The sequence below is a fragment of the Cebus imitator genome, unplaced genomic scaffold (genome assembly GCF_001604975.1).
Source record: "Cebus imitator isolate Cc_AM_T3 unplaced genomic scaffold, Cebus_imitator-1.0 Scaffold171, whole genome shotgun sequence".
Classification (NCBI taxonomy): domain Eukaryota; kingdom Metazoa; phylum Chordata; class Mammalia; order Primates; family Cebidae; genus Cebus; species Cebus imitator.
The window spans coordinates 1175526-1188929 of record NW_016107486.1 but is presented as its reverse complement, the minus strand read 5'-3'; the positions used below and the strand labels follow the sequence as shown (position 1 = coordinate 1188929).

The 13404-nt window shown below is 32.9% G+C and overlaps 1 protein-coding gene across 6 annotated transcripts in view; it reads right to left on the bottom strand.

Annotated features, from left to right (window-relative positions):
* DYNC2H1 (dynein cytoplasmic 2 heavy chain 1) overlaps positions 1 to 13404 on the bottom strand; it is a 390963-nt gene that overhangs the window by 266896 nt on the left and 110663 nt on the right. For all 6 annotated transcript variants that reach the window (XM_017544781.2, XM_017544786.2, XM_017544784.2 and 3 more), the window contains exons 56-63: positions 12946 to 13059; positions 12181 to 12341; positions 10651 to 10774; positions 9711 to 9832; positions 6212 to 6298; positions 3142 to 3268; positions 866 to 1007; positions 120 to 229 (exon numbers count right to left, since the gene is read on the bottom strand). In XM_017544781.2, the coding sequence (XP_017400270.1) occupies positions 120 to 229; positions 866 to 1007; positions 3142 to 3268; positions 6212 to 6298; positions 9711 to 9832; positions 10651 to 10774; positions 12181 to 12341; positions 12946 to 13059 (987 nt within the window). The remainder of the gene's footprint in view (positions 1 to 119; positions 230 to 865; positions 1008 to 3141; positions 3269 to 6211; positions 6299 to 9710; positions 9833 to 10650; positions 10775 to 12180; positions 12342 to 12945; positions 13060 to 13404) is intronic.

The following is a 13404-nucleotide window of genomic DNA, read 5'->3' as shown; positions in this document are numbered from 1 at the left end:
TATTTTAATGTAACTAAGAAAAGGGTAACTGTGAAAATCTAAGAATATGAAGAACACAATTTCTATAGCAAGCTTGAAAATAAAACATTTCTAACAAAAATTTAACATAAATTAACTACCTGTAATATTACAAGAGCATTTTCTATGGAAAGGTCATCTGATGGTAGGCCTTCACTTTTCCAAATTAACTGTTCACTTTCAGTACAAAGAAATCGCCTCAGATCAAATTCTGAAAAGTTGAAGATATTGATAATCACTACAGCAATCTTATGCTTGATGAATGGAAGGAAATAAAGCTATATATTCCAAAACAAAAGTCATACATCAGTCCTTAAACTTGAAACCCATTCTTCCACATTTAACACCCAATCCCAAGGAGAAAAAAGTCAAAAACAAAAACAAAAATTGCAAAGGAATGTAACTTCAGTGAAGTCCTATTTCTTTGAGTAAATGTTTCACAAACTAAAATAATTTTGTAAAATACCAGTAAAATCATGAGGAATTTTAAATTTTATTTTTTAATAAATAATGAATAAAATTTTTAAAATAAGTATTTATTTATGTTATTTCAGCCTATGAAACAACATTATTATAAAAATAAAAGTAATATAATATTTAATTGCATCCATGTGGTATCAAAAATAATTCAGTCATCTCAGTTTTTTACAGTGATTTAAGAATAGAAAAATCATCATCATAAAGCAATTTCAAGAACATTTGTGGAATTCGTCAAATCTAAATTAGCTAGGGTATCTTTGAGACCTATAAAAAATTGTGCCCATTTAAAAAAGGTAAAGTAACAGAGAACAAAAGGTCCATTTTTAGTATACTGAAACTTTAAATTCAGGAATAACTAAATACAAACTCTCAAGACCAGCTGACTTGGTCCATTCTTCCAAACAGGTTTTTCTCAGACACTCAGGAGCAGCAGAAAGATATGTAATAAATGCAGCAGCAAGTTGAGCTCTTTTAGGAAGAGTAGCTAATTCCTCTGTTATCTCTACAACCTGGAAAAAACAGAGAGAAGAAAGAGGGAGATAATATGAGTATGTTCTAACATTAAAGATATGGTGGGGGCGGGGAATCACATACTGGCTTAAGTAGTAACTCCTTGTTTTGAATATAACAGTCAAAACATAAAAATATCAAAAAGATCTCAGACTCTGCTGTGATATTTTTTTAAAGTATGAAATCCTGGCCGGGTAAGGTGGCTCACGCCTGTAATCTCGCACTTTGGGAGGCTGAGGTGGGTGGATCGCCTGAGGTCAGGAGTTTGAGACCAGCCTGACCAACAAGGTGAAACCCTGTCTCTACTAAAAATACAAAAAATTAGCTTGGCATAGTGGCAGGCACCTGTAGTTACAGCTACTTGGGAGGCTGTGAGAGAAGAGTTGTTTGAACCAAAGAGGTGGAGGTTGCAGTGAGCAGAGATCATGCCACTGCACTCCAGCCTGGCCAATGGAGCGAGGTTCCATCTCAAAAAAAAAAAAAAAGTATGAAATCTTAATATATTTGTAGAAACAAACATATTTAGTCATTGAAAGTTCTTACTGATTTTAAAGAAGGCAGAACTTTCATCCCAACCACAGTTAAATGTTGTGAGTTTGCATCACTTTGTAAATGAAGATTAAGACATAGAGTATGAACAAAGGGACAAAACAAAGGTACAGCATGAAGATCCATTAGCAAAAAGTGTACTGTAAAAGCACAAGATTCAGCAGAAAGAGTAGTAAGGAAAGAAGAGAGAGTTAATTTAAGGCAAATTGTGAAAGGTTTTCCATGACATGCAAAGGAGTTTGTTTTTTTGTTTTTCTTTGTTTTTTTTGAGACAGAGTTTCACTCTTGTTGCCCAGGCTGGAGTGCAATGGCACAATCTCCGCTGACTGCAACCTCCATCTCCCAGGTTGAAGTGATTCTCCTGCCTCAGTCTCCCGAGTAACTGGGATTACAGGCATGCGCCACCACACTTGGCCAATTTTGTATTTTTAGTAGAGACGGGGTTTCTTCATGTTGGTCAGGCTGGTCTTGAACACCTAACTTCAGGTGATCCGCCCACTTCGGCCTCCCAAAGTGCTGGGATTTACAGGCAAGAGCCATTGCACCCAGCAGGAGTTTCTATTTTAAACTGTGACATAAGCCATTGAAAGGGTTTAAGCAAGCAATGAGTAATGTAATCAGATTGGATTTTAATAATTCAGCTGACAAATGAAGGGTGAACTAATAAAGGGTCAGATAGGAGGAAGACATAAAAAAAATTCAGATGAGAAAAGAAAAGAAATTGGCATTAAAGATAGAGGGCAAATATAAACAATTTTGGCAAATATAAACAATTTTGCAAATGAATATGACAAGTAAACAGGGAAGAGTCTAAGACAACCCATACGTTTTTAGTATTGATGCCTGAAGAAAGATGCCTCCAGTGAAATAGAAAATAAAGGAGACTTGGAATGAGAAAAAGAAAATAATTTAGACATATTGGGTTTGAGTTCCTGAGAGACAATTAAATGCAAATGTCTAATGTTTAGTTGGAAATAAACATTTAAAACTCAGTAGTCTGGAAATGTAGCTGGTCATTATTACAGTGCAGGTAATATTATAATGGGATGAGATAACCCCCAAGGTAGTTGCGGAAAAAGCTGCTGTGGAAGAGAATAGCAAGGACAATCAACATTACTTGGTGAGCAGATGAGGAGGGTCAGGAAAGGGAAGGGAGGTTAACTGATTTCAGAAATAAACCAATAAAAAACAAGAGACAACACTAACAAAGTCAAAATAATAAAATATTCCAAGAAAAAATAAATAGCCAACAGTGTCAAATCACAAAATTACTGTCCTGAGGAAGGAAATTTTTTAAAAAAATTCTAGGGAATACTAAGTTTTCCATCTACTCATTTTCAGGCTGCCCATGTCTCAATAACACGGGAAACTGAAAGGAAAATAGGCTGCTTTGCCTAAAATCTATTCATATAAAGACAGTTTGTTTAAAGATTAATTCACATAATGGCCATTTATAACTAGATTACTTATCCTGAGCCAGGTGCAAATTAATGGATCTTTCTCTCCTTTTCCCTAACATACATTATATTATAGATTTCCTGTGTTTTAAAGAAAGACTCTTCATGACCCCTTTCTCAAACAAACCTGTGTATTCCATCTCTTATGTTCTCTATCAAGCTGATTAATTAAGACTTCTGCAGCTTTGATTGTTTCTTGTGCTTTGCTTACTTCAGCCTCAAGTTTGGCAGCTTCTGAAGTCCTGCTCTGAAATCTATGTAAACATTAAAATTTAATTAAAAGCAAAAAGGATTTGAGAGAGATTTAATGAAATTATCCACAGCTAATAAATGTTTATGCCATAATTTAATTAATACTATTAATGTTTCCATACGAAATATCATTGAGACAAATAGACCAACACATATATATATATGTAAATAAACACACACACACACACACACACACACACACACACACACACACAAAGTGTAGCATTCTCTACCTCAAAAAACTTGACAGGTTTGGGAAGCCAAGGTGGGCAGATCACCTGAGGTCAGGAGTTCGAGACCAGCCTGACCAAAATGGAGAAACTGTCTCTAATAAAAATACAAAAAAATTAGCCGGGCATGGTGGCACATGCCTATAATCCCAGCTACTAGGGAGGCTGAGCCAGAAAAATCGCTTGAATCCTGGAGATGGAGGTTATGGTGAGCGGAGATCCCACCATTGCACTCCAGCCTCGGCAACAAGAGCGAAACTCTGTCTCAAAAAAAAAAAAAAACTTGAAAAACACTTGACAGGGCCTCCATGCTCTACTATATTATATACAAATTTGACAATACAGCATTCAAGGACTGTCCTAAACATCCAATCTGTCTTTCTAGTTTTATTTAATTATATTACTGATCAGCAAAACCATTAATATATGTCAATATCAGAAGAATTTTACATGATCAGTAAATATCCTATACTTTATCTCCAGTGTTCTTCAGAATGTTTCATTTGCCTAGAGTATCTTCCAATCACACACTTCCTCACCCTACAGCCCAACCTCCTCTAATATTTACCACTGAAAATACAAATAAAATTTCAAAATTCATTTCAGTACATTATATATAACCTCTCCCTATATTCATTGATCTTTATAATTTTCTTTTTATTGTCCTTGAAAAATGTATGCAATTTTATTAAATATAATAGTAATATTTGACATGATTATTTAGTTATTAAACAAGTATGTAAGTGCTTATAATATGCTCAGGGTGGTATCAAGAGTAAAAAAAGTAGCATTTAATTCTCCAGAACAGTTCAAGTTAAACATTATAAATCTTATGTTATACATATGTAAAGTTAAACCCAAAGAAATTATTGCCCAGGCTCTCATCAATAATCAGAAGAGGATCTAAAATTCATATACAGATGTGGCTGGCATTAAGTTGCATGTACTTTACAGTACATTTCATTGTCTCTCTAAGTGCCTTCTTCTTTCCTTCCCTAGACATAAGACTCTAGAACCAACTTGTCCAATATGAACAAATAGCCACTAGCCACTTTGTACCTATATAAATTTAAATTAATTAAAGATAAATAAAATTTTAAATTCAATTCATCAGTCATATTACAAACACTGCCAAGTGCTCAGTAGCCACGTATCACTATTGGATACCATATTGGATAACACAGATCACAGAAAATTTCCATAATCTCATGAAGTTCCATTAAACAGCACTGTTCTAAAACCTGGAAATGGAAAGCTCATCTTTATTCAACACAACAGTGCATACTCTACCATGAACAAGGTTTTGCAATAAATATTTGTTGCATTAAATCAACTCTCATAACTCTGTATAAGCTGTATTAGAAATGAAAATCATCTCTTTAATTTTGTAAAATTAGAATTCAAAAATTTATAGATCATGCTTATTTTTCAATTCCCTTATTCTTTGTTGATATATAAGAAAGCAAAACTGTTATTCATGGTCTAGAGTCAATTAAACCTTAATTAAGGATCATAATAAGTAACAGCATGGTTACCAACATTAATTCATTCTTGAGAATGACTCTATAATGAAAAATATCATTCTGTTTTATTTAAAATTAAAAGTTAATTTCAAAAGGTCTTATAATAATCCTTCCAAAATAATGGTAGTATGCTGCAATGGTTAAGAGTAGAAACTTTATGGAATTAGACAAATCTAGTATCTAACATGGCTTAGTATTTTACTAGCAGCTCAACCTTATACAAAAAAGACTAGATAATTTTAACCTTCCTAATCTGCAAAATAGAAATATATTTACTTCTCATTATTGTTTTAAGGATTAAAAAAATATATAAATTACCCAGTACAATACCTAACACATCAAGTGACTAATAAATGAAGTCAAAACATTGCTATAATATGCTAAATACTCAATAAATATTTAATAATTAGATGAATATTAAGTGCTGATTGTGAGCATATGACAGTGAAAATAATACATTATACTTATTTTCCTTATACTTCTCTAATAATAACTGGAAAAAAATGATGTGATTTCTTTCCTATATTTCTAACATAATACTTGTTAGGGAATATTGAAAACAGTGGGTTTATCAGTTTGGGGTTTTCTTTTTGGTTTGCTTTTTTTCTGTAAGTATTTCTCTATAAGCATATATTAGAGAGACAGAAAAAAAGAGAGTAAGGGAGAGAGACAGGAGAGAGAATTGTTTCCTGAACATAGAGAAAAAATTCAAAGTTTTTATCTGATTAATTTCTCAGTACAATAATTAGTTTTTCTTCCATTAAAAAAGGAGGCATGACACAGCACTTCAACATATGTTGTATTAAATCAGATATTATTCAGCTTTTCAATCTTCAAAATTTTTAAAAGAAAATGTTCTAACACTTATAATTCCCATACCAATATTTTCTATCATGTACTAAATAGGATACATGAAAGGCTTTAAGACTAATAATATTAAAAAATGATCCTTAACTTGAGTTTAATACTTGCATGAAGAAATTTTTTTTAACACAAAGGAGAAAAAAGTTAAGAGGACAGAATTTTTTAACATAATAATGTACCCTTAAAAAGGTTACAGACTAATAGATCCCATAGTATCATCTGACATAAGGGAGTCTAAAATCTTAAAAGTCAAAATAAGAAAGAAATCAATATGTCAAATGTAATCACTCTCAGCATTATCCAAAATACACTTCAAAATATAACTTACTTTTCTTTGAGTTCTGATACCTTTTGACCAACAGAATTTAGAAGCTCCTCCAGTTTTCTTTTTCTGTCTTCGGTTTTTTTCAGATTCCTAAAATATTACTCAATATTATAAAAGTCATTCTCTTTTAGATATCAACTGTAAAGCAGCAGCAACACCTTAAAATGTAATCTTACAGTAAATATATGACAATGAAAACTGTCAGTAACTCTATAACACCTTTACTTAGAATTTAATTTGAAAAGCAATGCTAAAATTAAAAGTGTACCCTCTGACCCAACTATACCACTTCTAGGAATCTATATTTTAAAACACTCATACATGTAGATTTCTGGATAAAAATGGTAAATATTTATCTTCTATCCCTTCTAAAACCCTACTAAAATGAAGCCAAGAAAATAAGAAAGATACACCTGCACACTGATCAAAAGAGAAAAGTATGAAATAGGAGAGATTTCAAAAATAATTTTCTTATTTTAAGAGACAGAGTTTCACTCTGTCACCCAGGCTAGAGTACAGTGGTGCAATCAGAGCTGACTGCAGCCTCAAACTCCTAGGCTCAAACAATCTTCCCACCTCAGTCTCCTGCACCTGCAAAGTTCAATAAAATTTTAAAAAGTAATAGCTAACACCAGAATGCAAAAAGCCAAAAGCTAAAATGACTATACAAAGAGGAGCTGAAAAAAGTAGAATCCTAAAATGTGCAGAAAATCTAAACAGATACTTCCGAAAGTAACAATAAAGTTAAATAGAGAGGATTCTTTAATAGTTGATATTACAAAGAATTTGACCTCAGAATCCATTCTCTATTGACAGCTGACTACCTGTAACATAACTCAGAATGCTGCAAGTCTAGCTTATGCCCCTACTCATCTCCATCAACCTCTATGCACTCATCCTAGACAAAAGATATAAAGATTCTTTTAGGTAAAATGACTGACATCCTAGCTTCTCAAAATACCTGCAAAATATTAAGGGGTTGCCATAAAATGGCCAATCTACATCTGATCACCTTACAGTGATGCTCAGCAGCCAAGGAGCCCAGGTCACACACTCAGGGCTTCCAGCCAGACTTCTAAAACGCACAATTCACAACTAGCAGCTAAGGATCAGACAGGCCAAGAAAGCTTCCTAACTTTCTAACAATATGAGGTAACATACAAAACACTGGGAATCAAAATAACATTAGACTTTTTAAAAGCAACATTGAACTCTAGCAGAGAGTACAGCAGGGGTTCTCAAACTTCAGTGCACACCAAAATTACCTATCAAAACAGAGACTGGAAGGCCTTACCATCCTCTCCCCAACAGTGTATCTGAATCAGAATCAGTTAGTTCAGGTAGAGTTCAAAAATCTGTACTTCTAACAATTTCCAAAGTGATGCTGATGCTGCAGGTCTAGGAACCAAATTCTGAGAATTATTTCAATAGAATAAAGCCTTCAAAATTGTGAGCTAAAACTATTTCTTGTCTAGTATTTTAAACACAACCCAATTATTGATCACATACAATGACATATTATAGATACTTTTAGACATCCAAATTTCAAAATATGACCCAGCCCATATACTCTTTCTACTGTGGAAGATGTGTTCTAGAAACCTGAGGTACTAAAGTAAGAAAGAGAAAGAGAGGAATTCATAATAAAAGAATACAATAGGTAATCTGTAGATTACTGATCTATGTGTTCTATTTATTTTTTTCTTAGCTTTAGGCCTGCTCTTAAGGCTGTTATCTTGGGGCTTCTCTTCTTTTCAGCAGGTAATTGGCAAGCCATATGTAGAAGATTGAAACTGGATCCTTGTCTCTCACCCAATACAAAAATTAACTCAAGAGGGATAATAGACTTAAATCTAAGACCTGAAACCATAACAATTCTAGAAGATAACATCAGAAATACCCTTCTAAATATTGGCTTAGGCAAGAACCTTCATGATCAAGAACCCAAAAGCAAATGCAACAAATACAAAGATAAACAGATGGGACTTAATTAAACTAAAATCCTTCTGCACAGCAAAAGAAATAATCAGCAGAGTTAACAGACAACCCACAGAGTGGAAGAAAATCCTCACAACCTGTACAACTGACAAAGAACTAATATCCAGAACCTACAGCAAACTCAAACAAATCAGCAAGAAAAAAACAAACAATCCCATCAAAAAGTGGGCTAAGGATATGAATAGACAATTCTCAAAAGAAGATATACAAATGGCTAACAAGCATATGGAAAAATGCTCAACATCATTATCAGGGAATGCAAACTAAAACCACAATGCAGTACCACCTCACTCTTGCAAGAATGACCATAATCAAAAAATCAAAAAATAATAGATGTTGGCAGGAATGCGGTAAAAAGGGAACACTTTTACACTGTTTGTAGGACTATAAACTAGTATAATAACTATGGAAAACAGTGTGGAGATTCCTTAAAGAACTGAAAGTAGATCTACTGTTTGATCCAGCAATTCCACTACTAGATATCTACCCAGAGGAAAATAAGGCATTATATGGAAAAGATACTTGCACACCCATGTTTGTAGCAGCACAGTTTGCAATGGCAAAAATACAGAACCAGCCCAATGCCCATAAATCAATGAGTGGATAAAGAGAATGTGGTATACATATATACCACAGAATGCTACTCAGCCACAAATGGGAACAAAATAATGGCATTCACAGCAATCTAGATGGAATTGAAGACTAATATGTCTAAGTAAAGTAACTCAGGAATGGAAAACCAAACATCATTCTCACTCATGTAGGCTAAGCTATGAGGGCGCAAAAGCATAAGAATGAGACATTGGACTTGGGAGACTCAGGGGAAAGAGTGGGGGGTGGCAAGAGATAAAAGACTACACATTGGGTGTAGTGTAACACTGCTCAGATGATGGCTGCACCATAATCTCAGAAATCACTACTAAAGACCTCAACCATGTAACCAAGCACCACCTGCTCCCCAAAAACCTATTTAAATTAAAAAAAACACAAAATTTAAAGAATATAAACCTTTCGGTCTGCAGTTAGAACAAAAGAGATTAAATATATTTCTGACTTGGTAACGACAGCAAATTAGATCCGTAGCTCCAATAGTAAGTGGTTAAATCTTCCTCCTACTTCCCCATACACTGTTTTGGAAAATACATGCTAAACATTTCCTAGAACTTAGAAGGTAAAAACAAATATAAAAGCCTTAAATTTCCAAAGCTTTCATTTTGTACTTTAACAATATTACTTTATGAAACTTTGGTTCTTTCTAAAGGAACTTTTACCTACCTAGCCTTAAAATAATAATGGTAACGAAAAAGTGAGTTGGTTCTGCTATCTCTAATAGCCTTCTTTTTTTGATCTGCTTTTAAATTTGTATTTAATTGACTCATTTTATATGTTTTAGTATTGTCAACTGCCATTTTACAAATAGAGAAAAAATAAAAAATAATAATATATTAAAACCTCGTCAAACTGATGAAAATAAAGAATTGTTTATATTTTAGATTTCACTTACGATTCTAATCCTGCCTGTTCAGTTTCCAAAGGTTGAATTCGTTCCAAGACATGGGAATACTGGACATTGGCTTTCACCCAGGCAGCCAAAGGTGCAGCTGCAGTACTGGCACGCTTAGCATTCTGAAAAATCCATGAGAAGTGATCCAACATCTTTACTTAATTTCAAATCAAAGCAAAGTTAATTCTAACATACTTTATTTTGGCATTTATTTATTAGCTTGACTCAAAGAAGTTTTTGGCTTATAGCTAAAATAAAAATACAGTGAACTGCTATTTAGATTAAGGGAAATATATATGAACTCTATTTTCACTTAAAAATAAATTTTTAGAACCACATAGACTCTTTAAAATAAAGATGTTTAATCAACATAATCACTCATTAGTCACATTTCTAATGAATATATGTGTCATCAACAACAATGTTTAAGCATCAGTTCTTCTTCTATACATGTGATTTATCTTTATTAGATAACAGTAGCTTTAGAACCATTGTAATTGGTGTCAAAGAAGATGCACATAACATTTTGAATAAGGGATCTAAAAAAAATACCAGAAACAAGAACTCTAAATTGTTCACTGAAATTAGATACCACTATCCTAACACAGATATCTGTTGTTATCTGACAAGTACACAAGAAAAAACAAAAGCCCACCAGGATAGTTGAAAGTTAAAAAAAAAAAAAAAAAAAAAAAGTAAGTTCAGAACATTAACAGCAAATACAAAGCTATTAAAACCACTCAACATAATACATCCCCCTTGCGGCCTAGATTCTAATTTACCTGATTCTGCTGGTTAATGCTTCCCAAATGTAATACCTATAAGCTTATTTTTTATTTTCAAGTGATCTAAACAATTGGCAATGACAAAGCATCACATTTAAAAAGCAGAATATTATATGGTATGGAAAAGCAAATTTATGGTATGACTTAAAAATTACCTTTGGATCAAAAGATCCTTTATTTTTAAAAAGAAGTTCTTCAACACTCTCTCTTATTTCCTTTGAAATATTTCGGGCATCAAAGGTGGCTATGTCTTCTCTTACACCTCTTTTTGCAAGGAAACTAAAATTAAAGCATATTTCCTTAAATGAGGCTAAATAAAATTTGCTGTTTCTGAAAAAAAGCAATTTAACAAAATGCTGCATGCAATAATTTTAGCCATTAGTTAACAGAAAATACGGTACTAAAACCTTTAAGCTTCTCATGTATTATCTTTATTTTTGTTAGTTTGTTTTGAGACAGAGTCTCGCTCTGTCACCCAGGCTGGAGTGTCGTGGTACAGTCTCAGCTCACTGCAACCTCCGCCTCCTTGGTACAAGCAATCCTCCCACCTTAGCCTTCCATGTAGCTGGGACCATAGGCATCTGCCACTACACCCAGCTAATTTTTTTGTGTTTTTGGTAGAGATGGGGTTTCACTATGTTGCCCAGACTGTTCTCAAATTCCTGGCCTAAAGTGCCTTGGCCTCCCTAAGTACTGGGATTACAGGCATGCCGAGATGTATTATCAACTTTTTTTAGACAACAAAAACTCTGGAAAGAGATGACAGTCTTTCTACTGTTTTGTGAATAAACTAGAACAAGAAGTGATATGAAAGAATCACAATCTTGTTCTACTCAAAACCATATTTGTAAACTATTAGGTACTCATATGTTGTAGGCTATGCAAGAAAATTTTCTCACCCCTTTTAAGGAAACTTAAAGTGCTCTCTCAACCCATCTCCTCCTCCATCTCCAAATATAAAAGAAACTCTTTACTATCAACCCAAATACTAACAAGAAACTTAGTATTAGCACAAACCATAACACTACTATTATAATATGAAACCTGAAGTGGCATGGTTTCATATTTTAATATCTTATTCTCTTCTAGTTTGCCAATCCTGTTTATTATTTAAGGGTCTCCCTCTTTCTGTTTCTGTCTCTGTCTCTTTCCCTCCTCGCTAGCTCCTAAAAGTATAAGACTCTTAAGGATAGGGACTATATTTTCTTCATCAGTAAATCACAGTGAAATCAGTCCTCTCTACTACGTATGAAATCAGTCCTCTTTACAAATATTATATTTATTGAGAAATTCTTTTTTCCCATTTATTTATTTTATTGCATTTTAGGTTTTAGGGTACATGTGAAGAACATGCAAGATTGTTGCATAGGCACACACAGTGTGATTTGCTGCCTTCCTCCCCATCACCCACATCTGGCATCTCTCCCCTTGCTATCACCCCCCACCGTCCCTCCCCTATTTAAAGATTCTAAGGTATTCCTTTTTATCCTCTTGACACTTTTAACAATCACTTATAGAGAAAGGAATATATAGATCTTGATATATGATTACCTAGAATACCTTTAAATTTCAAGGCAAAATGTATACCCATGTATTTAGATGAAATGCACTTTGAAAAACAATATAAGAAACATTTAAAGCTGAGAAAGAATGTGTCACTCATTGCTGAAAATGGAAAATTTTACCTTTTCATGCTCACCCAAGATGTATCAAAGATACCCATCAACCTTAAAACTCCTTCAAGAATGTCTCTAATTATATCGGGTGGCATGCGTAGAGAGCGAATTTCTGAAAGTGATTCTGGCTTAATATTTCCAACTGCTAGTTTAGCTTCATTTACTAAAGGCTAAAAGAGAAAAAGGCTATTTTTATTTTCAAATTGTATATTTCTTAAAATCATTAACTCTTTATAAATTATCTTTTATTGTCATTTTATGCAAAATGACTATAGTTACTAATGTCCTCTCTCTTAAAATACCAAAATGCTTTAAATCATACAAGGCATAAACAAAGTATAAAAAATATTCAAGGTGAGATAGTAAGAGTTCTTGCCACCACAACTGCAATAATCTCATTTGGAAAATTCTATTTGTTTTGAGACAATTTGTTATTTCTAAGAGGCTCTTTATATCTTAAGACTAGCTAACTAATTTAATCAACTAGAAAAGAGCGTAACAGTAAATCTTAATTTATCTAACACATTTTTTCCCTCTGCAATCAAAACCATGCGGTTTATGAAAAACAAAGATGATTTTTAATTACCATCCATTAATTTACTTACTTTTCCTGGCAGGCTTTCCTTCTTATTCTCTTTTACAAGTAAAGTTTGGTTGAAAACCACATTTTATAATACTATGAGAAAACAACTTGAGCTACAAATAATGTTTAAATTCCTACATGTAACCAGTGAGCAAAAATGTAAATGGATCTTAGAATGTTTTTTGACTTACTTGTACTTCTTTCAATTCATCATCAATTTTATTTTTTCTTTCTTCAATTTTAACAACTTCTTCTGCTATTTTGTGCTTTAGCCTTTCGAGTTCTGTTTTTTGCTCGCTAGCATCCTATAAGAATATTTAAGTGGCATTCCAATCAATTTTAATGCATATTTAAAAGTATGAAATCTAAAATATAATATTTTAAAATAACATTTTCTATTAAATGTTTTCTTAATATTAGTTTTGAATCTATGACAAGAATGTTTCCAAAATGCCTGGGAACCAATGATTTATTTTATTTATATTTTCTATAAGAAAGGTTTCAGTGCTTTAATTTTTTTCTACTTAGCAAAGGAATAAATGCTTTTCATATAAAATTTAAACAAGATAGAAATACATAATTTTCAATGTACAATTTTAATTTGTATTTCCTTGATTATTGATGAGGCTGACATCTTTGCATATATTTGT